The sequence below is a fragment of the Lissotriton helveticus genome, chromosome 2_1 (genome assembly GCF_964261635.1).
Source record: "Lissotriton helveticus chromosome 2_1, aLisHel1.1, whole genome shotgun sequence".
In the NCBI taxonomy this organism is placed as follows: Eukaryota; Metazoa; Chordata; class Amphibia; order Caudata; family Salamandridae; genus Lissotriton; species Lissotriton helveticus.
This window is the reverse complement of record NC_136059.1, coordinates 1,907,642,769-1,907,665,385: the sequence shown is the minus strand read 5'-3', so window position 1 is coordinate 1,907,665,385 and position 22,617 is coordinate 1,907,642,769. Positions and strand designations below refer to the sequence as shown.

Genomic DNA, 22,617 nt, shown 5'->3' with positions numbered 1-22,617 from the left:
ACACAGGGAATTCCGAGCGCATGTGGACAGGTGGCGGACATTATCGCTGACCATACTGGGCAGGGCTGCGCTCTATAAAATGATAGTGCTCCCGAAGTTTTTGTACGTTTTGCAAAACACGTGCCAAAGGATCCCGGAGGGGAACCGGAGGGACGTGCAACCGCAGTCTACCATTTACCACTGCTGAAAGCATACACTGTTGATGTATTATCACCAAAGCATCTTCACTTTCTTGCTGAGAATTGTTTCTGTACTACAACTATGAAAAATGGCAATAAAAACATTTTTTTAAAACAAAAAAACTATGCAAAGTTGGTTCTGGTTCTATTTCATCCCTCCTGGGAATGTTGAGTGGCAGACCATCATATAAGTGCGTCGTTTGAGCTTCCAATACTTGGCAGTCCACGTTGCACTCCATCCTGAATCTTAATTTTACCCCGCTAATAGAAAGGTGAAGATGGACCTGAAAAGGTGGCAAACCCTCCCGCTCAATGTTTTGTGCAGGATTGCTCTCTATAAAATGATGATACTACCAACGTTTTTATATCTTTTTCAAAACTTCCTGCAGTTGATACCCCGACAGTGGCCCAAGGAGATGGGCTCCTTGGCGACGTCATTCCTCTGGCACAAGTCCAGACCTCGACGGAGTCTTGCAATATGGAAACTGCACCATATGATGGCTGTTTAAGCATGGCTAATCTGTACCTTTACTACTTGGTATTTCAGGTCCTGGTTATAAATGATTGGCTTAATCGGGGTGGTTAGACCCAGTGTATACGGTGGAACTGACCACACTGAGGTTTGAGGTTGTGCTTGGGAATGCTTTACGGCACCAGAATCCCTAAGAATCTACCAGACGTAACCCAAATGATCTTCTGAGCTGGTGTGCTGTTCTATGACACTCCGGTTGGAACTCCATACTCACTCACCAAACCCCCTTGTGAAGGGGGAGTTAGCTACGTGAAACAACTGGCCAGGAGGGATTAACTCATTGGGATACTATAGGCATTTCCATCCCGGGGAATGTTTAGCCTGGCACCTGAATATGTTCCTTTCAGGAACTTCAGTCAACCAATGCCTATCTCACACACAGTTTCATTAATACCTTCAATTGCGCCACACAATGAGAGCACACATTCCCCGGGCACAACCCTCCCAGAATTCAGTCTCCAAGAGGTTAAACTCTTGATGGACAGTCTGTCAAAACGGGGGATTTTCCATATCTACCGCTCATTGGTCACTAATATTTTTGACACCGCTGCAGAGTCAATAGGAGGAATGGGTGGGACCATTGGAGGATGCCGACTGGTGTGATGCATCAATGGCCCCCCGTATTATCATGATTTCCTCTAGGCTAAGGCTGGTGCAGACATTGTACATTCACTGTACCTACCACAAACCCAGTTGCCTCCACAAGGCACACCTCCATCCTAGCCCGACATGCTTCAGCTGTCCATATGCTCCTGCAAATTTCTATCATGTGGTCTCGACTTCTCCTATTATTGTGAACTACTGGACTGCAGTGGCTGAAGAATTATCGGGGGTGCTGGGCTGGGAGATGTAACTCTCGCCTAGGTTGCTCCTCCTGGTTATCTTTGAGGGGACTGAGAGCATGAGGGCTGATCGAGTACTACTTTGGTTGGCCACTATGGTGTCAAAAAGAGACATTGCATGTAGATAGAAATCTCTCAGTCTGCATTTGGTGTCTCGGTGTCGTGGAGTGGACGGGTGTGCCTAACAGGAAAAAACCTGTATATGAAGCCAGAGATTGCTCCAAAAATCATACAAAGATCTGGCGTTTCCCCCCAATGTTCTTATTGTGAACTACTGCTGTTGTCTAGGAAATCATGTGTCATGATTTTCTTTTCTGATGACAAGCGACAGCTGGAAGTGGTATGGATAATTTTGTTGTCAAAAACAATAAAATTGTCTTATAATAAATAATTGAGGCATTTGAGCTGTAGATCGTATACTTGTGCATATCTGGTGTTTTGGCTCGGATGTTTGCACTTTGTTTTTGTCTTTGTAGTTAAGAGGTAGGTTTCTCCTCCTTAGGAATATAGTGCTCATGTGCATTGACTCCATCTCCAGATTGTTTTTTTCTGCCATCGGGTTTGGATGTGATTTGCTGCGCTCCGGGCCGGTGTCGGTTTCGAACCCCCCTTCGACACGCAATGCCTCTCCACTCGACGGTATTATCTCGATCGAGTTTCTCTTTCAACGTGCATTTTTAAAAACCAATTCCTCAACCTCGATCTTCGATGCGGGCCGTTGAGCCTATCTGTGCCGACCACTCCTGCAGTCAATGGAAAGGACTCCTTTCATAAAATGCCCCGGGTGTGGTGCTAAGTTCCCACACACGGACTTGCACGAGGTTTGTAATCTCTGCCTCTCCCTGGAGCACAAAGACTAGAACTGCGAGGCCTGTGCACTGTTCAGGTCGAAGAAAACCATCCGTGACCGTCGGGCTCGATGTCACGAAATGTCTAGCGGAAGCAGCTTGATTCCTGACATCTTCGGAGCATATCCCAATGTCCAGCCGGAGCAACAAGATGAAGAAGACATCTCCGAGGCCTCCAAATGGTTTTGAGGTATGAGCCTCGAACACAGTAATATTATTTTATGGGAAAAACATATCACTGCGTAGATATACTTGCAAATGTTTTTGGAGGGTGCCTTCTTGGACTTAAGGTGCTTAGTGGCCAAGGTCCAAGAAACCACCAGCAGTTCAGTTTTACCTGCCCTGATGAGTCTGGGTGCTGAGGTGCTGGTTGCATTGGTAGCCTCAAGTGCTACGCGTTATTCTATGGAAGAAGTATCTGCAAAAGAAAGGTTGCAAGTTTGGACTTGAGTACAAGTTCGGCAGAACCCAAAGGGGTGCTCAGCTCTTGAGTGCAGGGACACGGTTGGTATGCATGAGCCCGGGCTGGGGGGTTTCGGTGCAGAGGTGTTTTGTCCGGCAGGTCGTTGTAGTTGGAGGCCCTCACTTGGCTTTTGTGACCTGGAGAGGGAGAGCAAACAGGGCAGCAGTATCACCCTCAAAGAAGGTCTTTGGGATACTTAAGTCCCTCAACAGCAGGTCAGTGTTGGCATCAGTTGTACTCAGACTCGACACACAACAAGCCTTAGTAGATGCAAGGGCCCAAGTACCCAGGGTATTTGTGCTGAGAGGCTCCTAGAGGAGTCAGTTTCTCAAGACGTGGTGAAAGGGATGGGTCTGACCTCCTGGACTCAAGACAACCTCTTCCTGCCGAATTGCTCCCTCAGGGAGCCCGATGGGCAGCAGGAGGAAGTACAGGGTCGATGCAGTCGGTGTCTGCAGATGCAGGGGAACGGCTCCTCCACCCCAAGGGAGTTGCTGCTTGGTTGTGAAAGGGGAGAACAGTCCTCCAAGGGTTTGGGGAGGCGGTTCAGCTTCTGGACAAGTCAGTCGTTGTGATTGTTGTGGTGCAATCAGCCAGACAGGGCTTGCAGATTATCTTGATGCCGGACCTCTGTTTTTGTAACCTTGGCTTATCTTTATCCTTCCTTAGGTTCCCAGTAGTCAAATATGAGCTCCTGGTGTGAGGGTAACCCCTAAATAATGAATTTAGGGGTCTTTAGGAGAGTGTGAATGGTAGTAGCCAATGGGCTACTTACCCCTGGGGTGACTACATCCTCTATATGACCACTTCCTATGGGAGTGGGTATATTCCTGACCAGAGTTCCTAGTTTTTCCAAATTCAAAGTGGTGAAACCCTTTCTCGGCTGTCCACTTCAGATGGCCCACTTTAGGGATGTGCCTAGCCTGTAAATGTGACCCACCTTCTGACTAATTTCCCGCCTTCTCTGCTAAGGGAAGATGGGCCCTACGGGCAATGGGTGGTGTTCCCCAGGTCTGGGGAGAAGCCATGGTCGCTTATGCAAGGCGGCAGAGGCTTTGAAGTATCTGTCCTTGATATGTTGATTTCACTAGCCATCCTCCTGGTGGACGTATGAATACTTTTCTCTGAAGCAGGCATTGTTTCTGGCTTCTGAGTGGGCAGGCTCTCACCTACAGGGGGTCAGAAACTTGTCTGTGGTGGCAGGCTGGACGATACCAGGCAGCCTGCACACTAGAGGAATAGTAGGTTTTCAGGAGGCACATCTAAGGTGCCCTCTGGGTGCATGTCACAACCTGATACTGGCATCAGTATAGATTTATTGAGACGGGTGTTCGATATCAAACACCATTGGTTTCAGTGCAGCCATCAGTACCTGGTTAACTTGTAATTACCAGTGCCCAGTACATACCTTTAACATGGCTGCCTGATCACTTGCAATGCCCTAGTAATGGTTCTAGGCATCACAGGGGCATACCTGCTCCTGCAAATATGCCCTCACGTGGATGATTATGCACCCAGCCTTTGGGCTCTAAGGCCTGCTGTAGGGGTGATTTACATATGAGGCATAAAGTGTATTTGCACATTGCACACAAGGAATGTGCAATGTCGCGTTTTCTTTAGTAACCAGGCCCTGGGCATCGTAGGTACCATTTACCAGGGGCTTATAGGGGTGCTAAAGTCTTTGCCAATTGGGTTACAATTGAACACATGTACAGTTTTTAGGGAAAGAGCAGTGGCACTGGGGCCTGTTTAACAGAGACCAAGTGCACATCCACTGAAGAACATAAGTACCAGTGGTCAAAAAATGGAGGGTGACCATGCCGAAAAATGGCACTTTCCCACAGCAGGGGTCCGTGGGTGCTCCAGGGTGGATGGGGTTCATGATGGTTGTGGTGCCCTGTGTGGTGAGCTGTTCCTATGCGGTGAGCAGAGGATTATGGGTGCCGACCGTTGGCATGAGGAGGCTGTAGAGGTCTGTAGGTTGGAGTTTGAAGATACTGTAGATGTTGGAGATCTTGTAGTAGAACTAGTCCTCCAGGGTGTTGCAGAGTTCCTGGGATCGGATGATCGAGTTCTCAGTGGCTTACGGGCAGTAGAGTTCTGACAATGTTGAAGAGGTCCTTGCTGTGCTTGGTGCTCGCTTCGATGCGTTCTACTTCGGCATGTTTTTTATGTCTTTTAGGAGGCGTTGATGGTAATTGATTAGGGCTGATTTGAAGTGACTGAGTCTGAGGGAGTCTGGCTGCTGCACCATCATCTCTCTAAATGTTTGCAGTTGCATTTCATGATCCTGAGTTCTGGTGTATACCAGCTGGCTTGTTTGATGGATCTACTGGACTTGGAGGGTTTGATAGGGGTTACTTTGTCAGCGCATTTGGTGATCCAGGTAGAGAGGTCCTCAACAGCCTGGTTGCGGTTGGTTGCAGGGTCGGGAAGGTTGTTGGTGAGGGCGTCCGTCCTTTGAGTCTCTTGTTACTTTGTTCCAGCTGCGGTGCGAGGAGCTTGAGGTCTTGGAAGTGGATTATGGTGCACCTGCCATGGTAAAGTGGACAATGGTTTGTTCGGTCAAGGTGAGTTTGGTGACATGGCTGTGCCTAACTCTGTCGCTGGCAGTGAAGATTGGGTCAAGTTTGTGTCCTGCGCTGTGTGTGTGGTTCACTGACCAGTTTGGTGAAGGCAATATTGATCATGCTTTCCAGGAGGTTGACGGTTTTAGTGTCTTTAGGGTCGTCGAGGTAGAAGTTGAGGTAATCCAGTAATATGTAGCGTTTGGAGTCAGTGGTGAGTAGGGCAATGACCTTTGGAATGGCATACAGAAGCCAGGCGTCGGCTTGGGGGTCTGTATGTGAGGGTGCCTCTGATGATCGTTCTGCCATTGGTTTGGAGTTTCAAGTTGACGTGCTTCATGATGGGTGTAGGGTTGTCTTTCGTGGTGTTGCAACAGATGGTTTCTCTGTGGATGATGACAATACTGCCTCTGTGTTTGTTGGTGCTGTCCGAGTTTATAATCTTTTCTCTGTTGGGCGTTGCAGTGGTGATATCAGGGGTGGCAGAGACATTGAGCTTGGCCTCAGTTATGAAGACAACGTCGGAGTGAGGATGGTGATGGCGCCCCAGATTTCAGTGGCATGCTTGCAGAGTGATCAGGCATTGAAGAGCAGCCAGTGGAGTGTGTTTATGGTGGTCGTGCTCAGTTAGGCGAGTGTGGTGAAGGATTCTGTTAGGGCAGGAGGTGCTGAGTTGCAAGCGAAGAGCCACTGGCAGCAGGTGATAGGTCCTACCATTGATCAAAGAGATGCGAGGCAGCAGTTGTTGCAGTATCTGGGGTACAGGGCTCGGAGTTCTTTGAAGGAGTATCTGTGGGTGGCTGGAATGTTTGGGTTCCTGGCACTGGACATGGTCCAGGCACGGTCAGGTGCAGAAGGGAGAGCCAAACACCTGAAAAGCAGATGCCACAAAGACAAACAAAAAAAAGGTAAGTACCCCGAAAGATCTCTGACCTCAACAAAACCACAGCTTGTGGTGATCTCTCCATAACCCCAACCAGCTGCTTCTGCAATCTTCAGCGTGGCACCATTGTCTCTGCTTCCACTTCCTCGGAATCCAACCTACCCTGAGTTCCCTTATCCAAGTAGAAAATCATCCTCAAAGCCTTCAGGCCAAAGGGACCTGTAGAGGTGCCATTTGAACTGCTCCTCCTTCATGCCTCAGGCCAGTTCGCCAACCATGGTTCCAGGCCCACATCCAGCACCGCAGGCAAAGGCACTGGCAACTCTGTTCCTCCTTCAGTAACATTGGCTCAGCCACTGATTGCGATCTTGGATCTACAACCTCCACATAGGTCAGAAAGGGAGGCACAATGCCTTTGTGAGGAACAGCATTACAGAGAAGAACACATTCCGCCGTATGAAGAGACCATTTGTGTTCCCTTTAGCAGAGATGTTACTAACATGGAGGTGAACATGCTCTTCTTCTCTCAGACATGTACGAAGACCTAGGTGACACCAGTGAGGTAGATTCCTCCCTAAAATTGGAAATGTGTAGCCCCTTCTGGGCCTCCGCGACCAGAAGTGGTCCCTACCATACAGTAGTCAGAAAGCAGTCTTGGAACTACCTCTCCCATCAGTAAAAATCCAATGCAATATTCATACTGAAGTTCCCCAACCAATGCCTCAGATAGCAGAAACAATCCTGCCTTTCACTGAAGCTTTCTTTGAGAAATTTTAGCAGCTTGGGATTGGCTGCTGTGAACAGGACCACAACTAGACAATACCAAAGTTCTCCTGGTGTCCTCTCCTTCCTTTCAGTTCATCCCTCACTGGAAAGTGTGGTAGTTGAAGCCTCTTGCTGCACTGAGTTCTCCGCTTGAGCTTTTCCTCCCGGCTGACGGATAGGAAATCTAAAAACTGGAAGCTTTGGGTCCGAAAATTATCACTGCAGGTATTTTAGCAGGCAAAGTCGTCAATGCTACCTGTCTTCTAGCTGCTATGCCCATGCCCTCTGGGACATGGCTAACCTGGTGATGCGCAATACATGAGAACACATGTGGGGACATTTAACCCAGTTGATAAAAGATGGTAAGGCACTTCCTGTCAGATTATCGAACCTGTCTTGGATTTGATGGACTCTGTGTCAGAGCCAGTGGATTTTCAGTATCCCTTTGACTTCATACCTGGCTCAGAACATCAGGCATCTCCTCAGATGTCAAGACTATCCTCATTGGCTTACACTTTGGTGGGTTGAAGTTGTTTGGTGAAAGGGCTTATCTGCATTGGAGAGCTTCAAGACAAGTCGGGCTACTGCATGCTTCCTGGGACAGCCACCTCAGCATGTCTACAAGCAGTTTTGTAAATCTCAAGGGTTCACATGCAGCTTCAGCTTTCATCAGCTACAACCTTAGCAGTCTCAAGAACCTGTGTTCCTTCAATATAGAAGCCATGGAAAAGGTCTAGGCTGTCTCCCACAACAATCATCTTCCTCCCAAGCCCCCGGGAAGCTGCTCTAGTTTGCCTTTGTTGACTACAGGTGCGAGGTCATGTGAACCTTTTACAATCCTGGAACGCCATAACCTCGGACCAGTGAGTTCTTCAGATTATAGAAAGAGGGTATGCCCTACCCTCATACCAGACTCATCCTCCCTTCATGATCTTGTCAAACAAAACACCTTATACTCATTCTGAAACTCGACATGTTATTGAAATCAGTGGTAACATTGGTGCCAAAGGGGGAGGAGCCTAGCTCGAGAGCGTAATGGCCGCCTTTTAGCTCGGCTCCGTCGGATCTCCGGCCAACCTCGAATATCCTGCAATATATCCTGTACTGCGACGACACTTCACTACAGATTTTGGAACTTAACGACCCACTCTTACTCACCGTCTGGTCCGGAGGCTCCTGCGTGCTGTGGGTCCGCAGCTGTGCCCTCAGTGGGATTGGGGCCTCCGGGTGCTCGAGACCGGAACTTCGCCTGTGGGACCCGACCGGCGGTGCTGAGATTGCCGGCCCCGGCCGCGAGAGTGAGCCACTGGTGGGAGCCGTTGTGTGTATGCCCCGGCGATCCTGAACCGGCCCCGATTTGTGGACCGTGCGGCTGGAGGGGGACGAGATGTGTCGGGGGCTGACTGTGTGAAGGGGTCCCTTCGCCTTTGTTCTGTCCGGCAGCCCTGGACCCCGCGCCTGGCTCTCGCTTGTGGGGCCCGCCACTGTTCGGAGGGGGCCCCCCCCCCCCCTTGAGCGCCGGCCCGTTCTGTGCCGGTGAGGCCATTGTTGGGAACCTCCGGAGGTCTGTAAAGTCCTACATTTGGGAACTGTTTGGGGGCCCACGGTGGAGTGCGGGGCGGCGAAACTCACAAAATGGCTACCAACAACGTGGGGGGTGCTCCGCTCTGCACCGACGAACCTTGCTGGCCGGATTGCGCGGAGGCCTGGGCGTGAGCTCGAGCGCCCACGCTCGGAGATGTCCTGGACGCCTTGATGTCCTTGTACGCTGTCTTGGCCCCCGGTGCTTCTACCGACCCCATGCGGCCCGCCGCCATTTTGGGTTGTCGCTCTTTCATGCACCCCTATCGTCCTGATGCCTCCATTGCTTTGCCCCCTTCGGCTGCGCCAGGAGTTGCTGTCGCTGTTCTTCGGCCGCTTGATGGGCCGGTGGCTTTTGAACCTCCGCTTTCTCACCGCCCGGACTTCGAGGACTTGCACACGACGCGGAGATCTGCTCCTTCCCGGACAATTGGGAACTATGGTGGGCCGCTGTTTGCTCCCGCTTCGATGGATTCGAGCTTTTGTCCTGGTGGGGTACCTTTGCATTGTCGAACTGCGAAACTGGACTCCGGCTTGCTTTTGCTTGCCCTGTCGTTGCTGCTACAATTGACTTGCTTCATTGACTTTTTGTATTCCATTAGTATGGTGGCTCTCCCTACTCTACATCACTGCCGTAACCCTGGTCAACATTACGATTATTCTGTGCTGGGTGGCCCGCTCCATGTTATCCTTTATTGGGTTGGTTTCGTGATTAGGAAGGGCTGGGGGTAAGTTGCAAGACACTGATAGAATGCTGGTTTACCTGTCCGTTGCACTGATGCTTGTACTCTCGACATTGTGAAACGTTAAAATTTCCCCCCCCCCCTCCCCCTCCCCCCCCCTGCGGGTTTTTGCTGTATGTGAAGGTGTAGCATTGATTTGATAATTATTCATTTGCTGGTCGGGGGAGGGTCGTAGCCGAGTGTGTTTGTTCATATCCTCTGGCTCCTCCCTCACATCTTATTTTTGTTTCATATTCCCTTTCCTCCTTCTTTTTGTCTCCTTATTCTACTTTCTTTCTTTACTATATTTCGGGTTTCGGATTAGGGCGACAGGCACCCTGTTTGGAGGGTTGGCCGTAGCCTTCTGCAGGGGTGCGGGGTGGGACGGGTGGGCGGGGTCTTTCAGATGTTTCCTTTTTTTTGGTTCTATGGCCCTCTTCTATCCCTTTATAGCGGTGCCGCTTCTGTCCTCACTTCTCTGGCATGAGTGGGTTGGGGTCTGTCGCTATGCCACTTTTGTCTGTTTCGATGCTCTGTCGCGACTGCCATACCCTTCTTCTCGCTAGCTCTCTACTTTCTTCTGTATTATTAGCCGCGGGATGCCTGGCCCGGGGTGGCGCCCATCTTGCACGATTGTGTTTCTCCTTTTATATTTCTTCTATTTCTTTTTCTTTTTCATTTTTTTCGTATATTTTAGATCAGACGGGGGGTCGGGTGGTGTTGCTTTTGGGTAGGATTTAGCACTCTGTGCTTAAGTTGTTTGCACTGTTTATTGGATTTTGTGTGTACGGCGTTGATATTAATACACAGCCATTGAATGCTCGCATATCCTGTTTTCACTTCCCGATTATATTTCTTAGAGGGCCTGTATCCTCCTACATGGCTTGTTCCACGTAAAACTCGCTTTATTGTATGACACTGGATCCTTTCTTCCTGCTGTAAGACTGTGCCCTCTCACGTCCTGCTATATAGTGGTTAAGTTTGCAAATAAATCCTGCAGTGATATATTGACTGGGTGGGCACTGACTGGCGCGGAATGAAGTATAGTGTTTATGTATCCTGCCTATGATGTTCAACGCACAAATCCTAACTATTGCTGCTCTTTTAGTTGATACTATGTCGTATGGCTCGCCCTTTCGGTTGTCTGGTCTGAATGTATGACACCTCTTTAAATTAATAAAATGAAACCTCCGTTATTCTTCTTATGTCTGCTGCTAATACACCGTAGCGCTCTTATTTTTAGCTTTTCCACATAGTAAGACGACCTGTAATGTTGTTGATTGTCATAGCGGCCGGCCCGTAGTGGTTGTAGGCAGACGCTGTGTAATATGCATAAGATGAATAAAGGTTTTCAAAAAAAAAAAAAAACATTGGTGCCAAAGCAGAAAATTGGGTGCTAACATCTATACTTCTTTTACGCAAGGATGACAGTAGTCTTCATACAATTGTTGACATCATGGTCTTGATTCTCTTTCTCCAAAAAGACAAATTCAAGATGATCACTTTGGCTAAAGTTCTTTTGGCTCTGGAAGCAGAGAACTGGATGGTGTCTTTAAACTTTCAGGAAACATTTCCATATTCCAATCCTGCAGTTGTACAGTAGGTACCTTCGTTTTGTGGTGGGGTCCAGTCTCATTACCAGTTTGTGATCCTTCCTTTTGTCCTAACCCCGGCACCTGAAATCTTTACCAAAGTGATGGCAGTGGTGGCAGCACATCTCAGACAATCTAGAATTCTGGTAACCCATGTCTGGACGACTGGCACCTGAAGGCATGCTCGCCAAGGATAGTGTTGCACAAATTGCAGTTGTCGTCATCTCTACTGTGCCAACTGGGTTTCAATCTACATCTCCAAATCTCACCTGAAGCCTTCTCAGCCCATTGTATTCATGGGGGCAGTACTGGACCTCCTCCAGGTATTAAGTACATTCAATCTATGATCCCCTTGTTTCAGGAAACGGCTCAGTTTCAAGTCCTGTCAGTCTTACACCTGCTCAGTCTGTTAGCTTTTTGCATCCTACTAGCATGCACACTGTCACATGATGGCTCTCCAGTGGTTCTTTCACCGACGGAGGTTCCAGCATGGATGGGCGGAGTGGGATCTGTTGGATACCATTATGAACTCCTGGGACACCACAGCAGATGTAGCCTAGTGGAGTGTGGAGGAGAACCTGACATCTGGCATGTCCATCGAACCTCCCCAGTCTGTGGCCATGGTTGTGCAGGATCCCTCAACTCAAGTGAAAGGTGTTCACCTAGAGAAACTCAAAATCAGAAGCCTCTGGTCTCCCGAGGAGCCGTTGCATTACACCAGTCTGAGGGCGATTTGACGGGCTCTCAAGGCATTCCATGCTTCCTTTTTCCGGCTGATCCATCCGTATTTGGACAGACAACACAACTGGGATATGATATGTAAATAAGCAGGGAGGAGTGGGGTGTTAACTTCTCTGTTGGGAAGTGCCGAGTCTCATGTCTCTTGAACCAGCTCAGAGTTCAACTTGTTGTGAACCATCTTGCGGGCTCTCTACAGGCTCAGTCGGCTTCTTCTCTCAGATCACAAGTGGCGTCTCCACCCACAGGTGGTTCAATTCCCTTTGCTTAGTAGGGGGCCCCTCACGTGAACCTATTAGCCACCTGCACTAGCATGTGTCACCCACTGTTTTATACCCTCCAGCATCCACTGCCAAGGGCCTCAGGGATGTGTTTCGGTTGAAGAGGAATTTTCCTCACTACACTTTTCCTCCCATACTCTTATTCCTCATTTCTATGGAAAGCTCACCAAGACTGGCCCAAGTCATTCTGATCACACCGGATTTGGCGAGAAGGGTGTGGTATGAATTCGGCACCTTTGTTGATGTTTCCTTTTACTCAGTGTGTACCTTCTCTCCCAGTTGGAGGGACAAGTTTGGCACCCCACCTCGAGCTTCCACCTTCATGACTGGAGATTGAGCAGGAACATTACACTTCTTTACAGCTACCCTCAGGTGTTCTAAATGTTATCGTGCCTGCTCATCAAGATGGTGTATTCTGGGAGTTGTAACAAGTTTGTCACTTAGTGTGCCGAGAACAGTGTAGCTCCCATTAACTTTTGTTAATCTGACATCCTCAGGTTCACCGTCTTGATAGCTCAGCATGGTTGTTCTGTGGACATTGTCATGGGATACCTGGCAGCCTTGTTGGCTTTCTTCTGTCTTCCAAATCAACCATCCCCATTTGAAGGCACTCATTTTGGAGGTTTTTCTGAAAGGTCTGCAAATGCATTACCGCTGCTCCAATAATTGTCTCAATTGGATTGTAATTCGGTCTTAACTTCTTTGAGGGGATTCCATTTTAAACCCTTCACAGTTGCCAGTTAGAGTTATTAACTTTTAAAACTTATTTGTTGTTTTGCTAACTTCGGCAAGCTGAGTCAGCAAGTTCCAAGCACTAAGTGTTCACCCTCCTTTTACTTGTTTTTACCCTGACAAGTTGGTCTTTCAAATCAGAAATGATTTCCTCTCCAAGGTAGTGACCCAATTCAATCGGGTCAGTTCAATACCTTTTCTTCCTTTTACCCACCTCTGCACCCCATGAGGGAGGCGGAGAGGTTACATGGTTGGACCCATAAAAAGCAGTCAATTCCTATACTGACCACAATAAGGACTTCCTAATGGATAACCAGCAGGCAACAGAAAGTGAAAGAGAAAAGCTATACAAAAGAGTACATTAGCTTGATGGATCAATCTGGGTATTAGGATGTGCTATGTTCTAGACTATAAAAATTGACCGGAGGTTATCAGGGCTCATTCCACCAGGGCACATTCTTCCACGTCAACATTGGCTAGTGGAGGTCCTGTAGCAGAGATCTGCAGAGTGGCAACATAGTTGTCCGGTCATACTTTTGTTAAGCATTTCTGCTTTTCTGCCTAGTCTCTGAAGTGTGATGGGACTGCCTTTTTGCCCAGTCTGTCCCTGAGAACTTCCTTGTATAACCCCCTTCAAGACTCTCTTCCAAACGTTGGATCAGGAATCAATAACATCAAATTCAAGGTTGCTAGTAATGGTAGTCTCTATAATATTACTCTATTGCATAATCCTGTCTGTTGCCAGCTGATCTATTCTTTGTGGTCTAAATTGTCAGGAAAGTGATGCCTTCTGGCAGATAACATTTTGATAACCCGCAGGTTCTGTTTGCCAGGGTCATGCAGCATAACCTATCAGATTCCTGACTTTTTCCAACGCTAATTTTCCTCATCAAGTTCACTCACAGTCACTGCAGGTGAACATAGAAATCGGTCTGCTTAACCATCTTCTCCCTATCCTCCACATCCCCTTAGTATTGCTTAAAATGACAGCACACCGTATTTATTGCCTGATATCTCTTTGGTGTTGATTTACAGTTAATACTCTGTAGTCAATTCTTACCTTGCGTTACCTTCTGTCAAATTGATATCCACTTTTTATCCCATAAGAGAAGGACAGCCAAAGTGTATGGTTCGATTGATCAGTGATAGGAGAGCAGAAGGTTAGAAGTAAGTATGACAATAATGTTAATGAGCATTTGGCTAGATGTTAATTAAGAGAAGAGTGTATGCTGTAGTTGGTTATTGAGGCATAGTTTGAAGTCGTTGAGGACACTTTGGTCTTCTCTTTTCCTAACCCCTCTAATTGCCAACAAACGCACATTTCTGAGTGTCTCACTGCCTTTAGAAAAGTCTCTTAGGCTGAACCCCTTCAAAATGTAGTTATTTTTCTCCACTCGACTCCACTCCCCATCGTCCTCTTCACTAAGCTGTCTCTTCTTTCCAAGTGACATATTGATTTTCTCCTCATTGGTGTTATTTTTATTCTTTCGAGGTGTATGAACACATTTGTCATTGCCACCGCAGCACAACATCAAATACGAAACATTAAGAAATATTAATGATATTGTTTACAAGTAGTTTTAATTTTTGTCTCCTTCCAACATGCAGGTGCACAAACAAGATTTAATTTTGAACTGCCAAATCACAGGCTGCACTTTACCTCAAAAGTCTCATCAACAGACATGTCAACCATTCCTCCTTCCGCAAGCCTCACTTTACCTCCAGTTACCATGTCAGGGAAGTATATCATGGAAGAGCATGACAGCTATTCAGATCAGCCATGGACCATGGATGACCTGACCGCAAAACAAAGCTATCTGCATGGAAATTATTTGCGTTGTGTAGCAGAGGTAAGATAATCCTACTTTGTTTAGGTGCTTAAAATTCTTAAATAATTGCCATTGGTAGGATGCTGCCTCTGTATATACTATTTAATGTGCTCAGAGTCCAGTGGATCCCCAGAGATATAATGGAGACTAAATTAGGCAAACTCTAACAGCTCTATTTGTGGTGGTGTCGTCAAGCAGTTAAGCTTATCAGGAGTGTGTGTTAAGCATTTATTGTGTTCATTAAATCAAGTCTTATGGCACACACTCAGAGACAGAATCCAGACCAGCTTGGCAAGCATAAAAAGGCATATTTATGTTCTGTTTCTAGAACCAAGCAGGACTTGGCACAGGTAAGTAAGATATCCTTTTCAAATGCAATTGTAATTGAAATGGTATTCGTTACAGGTTTGTATTTGCTTTTAAAACAGTTAAACTTTGTAAAGCTAAGTAGTTAGGCCCATTTGGGGCATGGGGTAGGCTGGACCTTATTATAACATAGAACACAAAATTTGCCTACACCACCCTTACTTTTAGATGATCTTAATTATAAAGGTCGAACAACAAATTCTTTGGTTTGGCCCGATATTTTTATTTATACATATCTCCTTTATACTTTCTTTTTGAAAACTTTTTTTGTTCATTTATGCATGAAAGAAGGAAACAACTGTACATTCATATTTATACAATATTATGCAATACTATTTACAAACATAGATTCACATTCCATATATACACTAAATCAAAATAACATCATACATCCCCAAAACAATACTTTATACAAACATCATGTATTTATATATATATTTTTTGTTCCAAAAAATGAGGGACAAATTCAAAAACAAGGAGCATAATCACTAAATGAAAGCAATCTTTACACTAACAATTGCTAGTTTGCACTGTGGATGACCAGATTCACTCCTTCAAATTCGCCGACACGTTTTGAATCCAGGAAACCAGTTCCCGGAATCTCATCAGTGCTTTGTCACTTTTCTGTATCAATCTGTGAAAAACAACCTTCCAGGTTTTGAAAAAATAAAGGACTTTGATTGAGGCTTTCCTTATTTCAAAAGCGGTGGTTCATTGTATCGATGGATGATCTAAATTCCACCCATATCACTGGTTGTGCTTTCTCTCAAGTGATATTTTTCGTGGCCGGCTTTATTTCACAACAAAATCTTTCAAGTAGTGAACGAAGCTGATGCAAACCCTTTCGTTTGTGTTCAAAAATTAATTACTGAGCCTGGCATCTTCCATTGCGAAACTGTTTACAGTTGCCGCTTTCTCTGCCGGCTTGTTGTCAGGGTCCAACGATCTCTTTCGCTCGGATGCCGCAGCAGCCTGAATCTCTTTCGGCCGCCTTTTCCAATCGAAAGAGATTCAGGCTGCTGCGGCATCCGATCAAAAGAGATCGTTGGACCCTGACAACAAGCCGGCAGAGAAAGCGGCAACTGTAAACAGTTTTGCGATGGAAGATGCCGGGCTCAGTAATTAATTTTTGAACACAAACGAAAGGATTCGCGTCAGCTTCGTTCACTACTTGAAAGATTTTGTTGTGAAATAAAGCTGGCCACGAAAAATATCACTTGAGAGAAAGCACAACAAGTGATATGGATGGAATTTAGATCCTCCATCGATACAATGAACCACCGCTTTTGAAATAAGGAAAGCCTCAATCAAAGTCCTTTATTTTTTCAAAACCTGGAAGGTTGTTTTTCACAGATTGGTACAGAAAAGTGACAAAGCCCTGATGAGATTCCGGGAACTGGTTTCCTGGATTCGAAACGCGTCGGCGAATTTGAAGGAGTGAATCTTGTCATACACAGTGCAAACTAGCAATTGTTAGTGTACAGATTGCTTTCATTTAGTGATTGTGCTCCTTGTTTTTTACTTTGTCCCTCATTTTTTTGGAACATAAAATATATATATATAAATACATGATATTTGTATAAAGTATTGTTTTTGGGATGTATGATGTTATTTTGATTTAATGTATAAATGGAATGTGAATCTATGTTTGTAAATTGTATTGTATATTGTAAATATATGAATGTACAGATGTTTCCTTCTTTCATGCATATATGAACAAAAAAAGTTTTCAAAAAGAAAGTATAAAGTAGAATGGTATAAATAAAAATACCGAGTCAAACCAAAGAATTTGTTGTTCTACCTTTATAATTAAGATCATTTAAAAGTAAGGGTGGTGTAGGAACATTTTGTGTTTTTTGTTTAAAACAGTTAAAACACATAGGTTTTACTTTAGAGAACTTTTACATTACTTTTTAGTTACTTTTACTACTCTGGGTGATATGCCTAGTTATCACACCGTTGGTCTTACAAATCACAGGTAGGTACAGCAGTATCTGAAAGAAACAGGTTAGTATTAGATTCCTTACCTTAGAATATCCCCAGGCGTCAGTCTGGATCCGGAAACTTTTGCGTAGCAGTACCCCTGCGCGTCGGTAGGCGTCGTCTGCAGGCGTCCCCTGCGGCTCCGCGTCGTCGGCGTCGTGCGCCGTGATGACGTCGCTGGAGTATATAGACGCCGCCTCCGCGCGCTGACGTCAGTTCTTCTTTTTTCCGCGCCAGTTAGCGCAGATCCGAAGAGCAGTACTCCGGTCTTTTGACCAAGTTTTTTGTTAACTGATTGATCTTTACGGTGCCGGTAGGATGCCCGGTTTCAAGAGTTGTGACGAGTGCGACCGCATGATGTCGGTCACCGACCACCATCGACTCTGCCTCCGGTGTCTGGGCGCGGACCACGACGTGGAGTCCTGCGTCGACTGTCGGGCCTTGACTGGAAAAGCTAGGCGGGAGCGGTCCCGCAAGCTTCTCGAACTCCGGTTGTCGGCCCCGCGTCGAGAGCGGTCCCGGTCCGGTCGGAGGTCGAGGGAGCGGTCGAGGGAGCGGTCGCGGAGCCGCCATGGGCGCTCCGGGAGTCGCCACCATTCCTCCGGCTCGTCAGGTAAGCACAAGAAGTCGGGGCGTCGCCATCGCACCCCCGACTCCCCCCGACGCCCGCGTGCTGCGGCCGGGGGCTCGGGTGACCCCACCCCCGCGGTCCCGCATGGGTCGCCGACGCCGTCTGCCCCACACCTGTCGGTCCCTGGGGAAGGCGCGTCGCGTGAGGAGATCGAGGCCTTCCTCATTGCTATGAGGGCGAGGTCTTCTCCGGCGGGGCCTTCGGCGCCTGCGGGCCCGTCGGTCCCGTCTGGGGGCCCGAGCGGTTCGGGTGCTCCTGCCCCGGCGCCGCCGGTGGCTCCGGCCCCGGCGCCGCTGGTTCCCTCTGGTTCGTCGCCGGCTGGTCTCCCGGCCTCTCCGGCGTCGGTTCCTGTGGGCCAGCCCATGGTACCGCCCCCGCGTGGTGCAGCGACTCCGCCGTCGGCTCCGGCCGGCGTCGGGTCCCCGGCACCGACGCCGCGCGGCGCCACCCCCCTTTCCTCCCCGACTCCGGACTCGGAGCCGGACCGGCGTCGGCCGACGCCGGACCCGACGCCGATGGGGCCTGTTGACCCCGATGTCTATATCGTCGACCCAGAATATGGGTATGACGAGGAGGAGTATGGAGAGGGTTGGGAGGGGTCTGAGGACCCTCTATCCCGTGCCTGCCAGTACGATGTGGACTGGGTAGGTGATCTGGGTGATGCCAGTGGCCTGGACGAGTCGCCCAACCCTGGGTTTGTCTCTCCGTCCCCTGTGGCGTCCGAGGCGGGTGCTGCCTATTCGGTGGTCCTGATGAGGGCTGCCAAGGCCTTACACCTTGAGCTCCCCGTCGCGAAGGTCAAACCGAATATCCTGACGGAAGTTTTTAAACCGCAGTCATGCCCCCAGGAGCCTCTGCTGCCGTTTAATGAGGCCCTGACGGATGTCCTTCTGGGCACCTGGTCCAGGCCCGCCTCTGGTGCGCCGGTTGACCGGAACGTTGCCAGGCGTCACCGTCCCTGCGCGGACGACCCTGCCTTCCTGTCCACCCATCCCTCCCCGGAGAGTCTGGTGATCCAGGCCTCCACTTCGCAGTCCGCATTTCCGTCGGCTCCGCCCGACCGGGAATCAAAGAGGTACGACCAATTCGGAAAGAAAGTGTTTTCCTCTTTGAGTGCTGGGCTGCGGTCTTGTAACACCGCGTGCCTCTTGGGCCGCTACACCCACTCCCTGTGGGATACGGTCGAGGAGTGTTTGCCGCAATGCCCCCAGGAAGTGCGGGACAAGCTCACCCGGGCCTTTGTTGAAGGCCGGGATGCGGCGCGGTACTCGATCCGTTGTGGTCTGGACACCACGGACTCACTGGGACGGGCCATGTCCACTACGGTGGCGATTCGTCGCCATGCCTGGCTGAGATCTGCCAACTTCTCACCAGACGTCCAAAATACGCTTATGGACATGCCATTTGATGGCAGTCGCCTATTTGGTGACAAAGCGGACCACGCGCTGGAGCGCTTCAAGGACTCCAGGGTCACGGCCAAGTCCTTGGGTCTCTCGACCCAGACCCAGCGCCAGCAGACGGGTTCGTTTCGGCCCTTTCGTGGCCAAGGGAGAGGAGGTCCCACACGTGCTGCCAGCCACGCGGCGCAGAGCGCTCCCCAGCGCGGTGGCGCCCGTGGTTTCCGCCGTGGTGGCGGTAGAGGCCAGCGTCGTGGTCAGTCCACGCCTCCCTCCGCTGCGGCATCCAAGCCTTCCTAGTCCGAGCTTTCGGGCTCACGTGACGCCAGTGGGTGGCAGGGTTCGCCATCACCACTCCCGCTGGCGCGCGATAACATCGGACAGGTGGGTGCTGCAGCTTGTCCGAAGGGGCTATGCCCTCCCCTTCGAGTCCACTCCTCCAGCCATGCCACCGCAGAACCACCGTGTGTCGGGGGACCACTTGACACTTCTGCAGGAGGAAGTTACGGCCCTCTTGGCCAAGGGGGCCATCGAGCGCGTTCCTGGGCCAGAAGTAGGGTGTGGTTGCTACTCCCACTACTTTCTGGTACCCAAGAAGGACAAGGGAGGCCTGCGTCCTATCTTGGATCTACGGAACGTCAACGGCTTCCTCCGGAAGGAGAAGTTCAAGATGTTGACTTTGGCTCAGGTCTTGGCTGCTCTAGACCCACAAGACTGGATGGTAGCGTTGGACTTGCAGGATGCGTACTTTCACATCCCCGTCCTGCCGGCCCACCGGCGTTACCTGCGGTTCACGGTAGGCCACGAGCATTTTCAGTTTATCGTGCTCCCATTCGGCCTTACCAGCGCCCCACGGGTGTTCACGAAAGTGATGGCGGTGGTCGCAGCTCATCTGCGCCGGTTAGGGGTTTCAGTCTTCCCCTACCTCGACGACTGGCTGTTGAAGGCGGGCTCGCCCCAGACAGTCGTCCACCACCTTCAGATGACGGCAGACCTCCTGCACGAGTTGGGGTTTTCCATCAATGTGCCGAAATCACACCTGTGTCCCTCTCAAAAGCTCCTTTTCATCGGAGCGGTTCTCGACTCGGCGCAGTTTCGGGTTTATCCCCCGGAACGGCGGGTCCGGGATATTCAGGCTCTGATTCCCATCTTTCAGCCGTTATCCCGGGTTTCGGTCAGGTTGACGCTGCGGCTTCTGGGGCTGATGGCCTCCTGCATCCTTCTGGTGCATCACGCCAGATGGCGGATGCGGGCTCTGCAGTGGGACCTGAAGTTTCAGTGGGCCCAGCATCAGGGCAACCTATCCGACCATGTCCTGATCTCGGAGGGCACTGCGAGACAGTTGCAGTGGTGGCTTACAGACCGCGATTGGGTCAGGGGCAGATCCCTCTCCCTTCCCCAGCCGGAGCACGTGGTTGTGACGGACGCGTCCCTCCAAGGCTGGGGTGGCCACTTGGGAGAGGCGGAGATCAGAGGCCTCTGGTCTCCGGCGGAGTCCCGGCTCCATATCAACATGTTGGAGCTGCGGGCGATTCGCCTGGCACTGAAGGCATTCCTCCCCTTTGTCAACGGGAGTGTAGTGCAGGTGTTCACGGACAACACCACCGCCATGTGGTACTGCAACAAACAGGGCGGTGTGGGGTCGTGGACCCTTTGCCAAGAGGCTCTGCGCCTCTGGCAATGGCTGGAACGTCAGGGCGTGACTCTGACAGTTCAACACCTGGCAGGTTCTCTGAACGCCAGGGCGGACGAACTCAGCCGTCGGTGCTCGGTGGATCACGAATGGCGTCTGAACTCGGATGTGGCGAGAGGCCTCTTTCAGCAATGGGGAGAGCCTTGGTTAGATCTATTCGCCACAGAAGAGAACGCGCAATGTCATCAGTTCTGCGCGTTGGAGTTTCCAAGACGGCACTCGCTCGGCGACGCCTTTCGGCGCGAGTGGAGTTGCGGTCTGTTGTACGCCTTTCCGCCTATACCACTTCTGCCCAGAGTGCTGAAGAAGATCAGGCGCGACCGGGCCCAAGTTATCCTTGTGGCTCCGGACTGGGCTCGAAGGTACTGGTATCCCGAGCTACTCAGCATGACAGTCGGTCCCTCGATCCGCCTGCCCCTTCAGGAGGACCTTCTGTCGCAGCAGCAGGGGACGGTCCTCCACCCGAACCTGTCCAGTCTCCACCTCCATGCGTGGAGATTGAGCGGCGACAGTTGAGGCCATTTGACTTGCCTCCTGAAGTCTGTGATGTCATTCTGGCAGCCAGGCGTCCCTCCACAAAGTCGGTATACGCCTGCCGGTGGAACAGATTTGTGGCATGGTGCACAGCAAAGGCTGTGGATCCCCTTTCTGCCCCTCTATCTGAGGTTCTCCTCTTCCTCCTTTCCCTTGCCCAGCAGGGCTCTGCTCTGGGCACTATCAAGGGCTATCTTTCTGCCCTTTCCGCCTTCTTGAGGCTACCTGATCAGCCATCTTTGTTCAAGTCCCCTATTGTGTTAAGATTCTTAAAGGGCATCACGCACATGTATCCTCCAGCTCCGTTCGTGATGCCTCAGTGGGACTTGAACCTGGTTTTGACTTTCCTGATGTGCGCTCCCTTTGAGCCCCTTCATTCCTGTCCTCTCCGTCTTCTCACCTTAAAGACGGCCTTCCTGGTAGCCATCACCTCTGCCAGGAGAGTGAGTGAGCTCCAGGCTCTTTCTGTTCAACCTCCTTTCTTGTCTGTTCATCCTGATAAGGTGGTTCTTCGGACCAGACCTTCTTTCCTGCCCAAGGTAGTCTCTGCTTTTCACATTGGGCAGTCCATCACCTTGCCCTCCTTCTTCCCGCCTCCGCATCCTTCAAAGGATGAAGAGCGGCTCCATCGTCTGGACCCAAAACGTGCGCTTTCATTCTATATGGATCGCACACGCCAGTTCCGGGTGGATGACCAACTGTTTGTTGGCTACGTGGGTGAGAAGAAGGGGAGGGCGGTACAGAAACGGACCATCTCTCGGTGGGTCGTCCTGTGCATCAAAGCATGCTACTCTTTGGCTCGGAAGGAGCCTCCTGTTGGGCTGAGGGCCCATTCCACTCGGGCCACGGCGGCTACTACTGCCCTGGGCCGGGGAGTCCCTTTGCAGGACATTTGCCAGGCGGCCACGTGGGCCTCGCTGCACACCTTTGCGAGGCACTACTGCCTGGACAGTCAAGTCCGGAGGGATGGCTTCTTTGGCCGTTCGGTCCTCCAGGACTTTCTGGTGTAGGTTGTATTGGTTCGCAGACCCACCACCGGGGTTGGTATTGCTGGGGTATCTATTCTAAGGTAAGGAATCTAATACTAACCTGTTTCTTTCAGATGAACAAGTTACTTACCTTCGGTAACGATATATCTGTAAGAAACAGTAGTTAGTATTAGATTCCTTACCGCCCCGCCCATCCTCCCCGTTCTGCGAACTGATACCTAGGGTTAGGGACATCCCTTTCAGGGCCCTAGTTTCAAATGGCACCAGTGTTGGTTCTCACATGGCTCTGCGTGTTCTGGCGCGGAAAAGCTGTGTGCAAAGAACTGACGTCAGCGCGCGGAGGCGGCGTCTATATACTCCAGCGACGTCATCACGGCGCACGACGCCGACGACGCGGAGCCGCAGGGGACGCCTGCAGACGACGCCTACCGACGCGCAGGGGTACTGCTACGCAAAAGTTTCCGGATCCA

General features: G+C 49.9%; 1 protein-coding gene across 15 annotated transcripts in view; it reads left to right on the top strand.

Moving 5' to 3' along the window:
• Positions 1 to 22,617, top strand: part of BLTP1 (bridge-like lipid transfer protein family member 1) — a 2,102,388-nt gene that overhangs the window by 1,139,671 nt on the left and 940,100 nt on the right. For all 15 annotated transcript variants that reach the window (XM_078676841.1, XM_078676840.1, XM_078676839.1 and 12 more), the window contains one exon: positions 14,334 to 14,575. In XM_078676841.1, the coding sequence (XP_078532967.1) occupies positions 14,334 to 14,575 (242 nt within the window). The remainder of the gene's footprint in view (positions 1 to 14,333; positions 14,576 to 22,617) is intronic.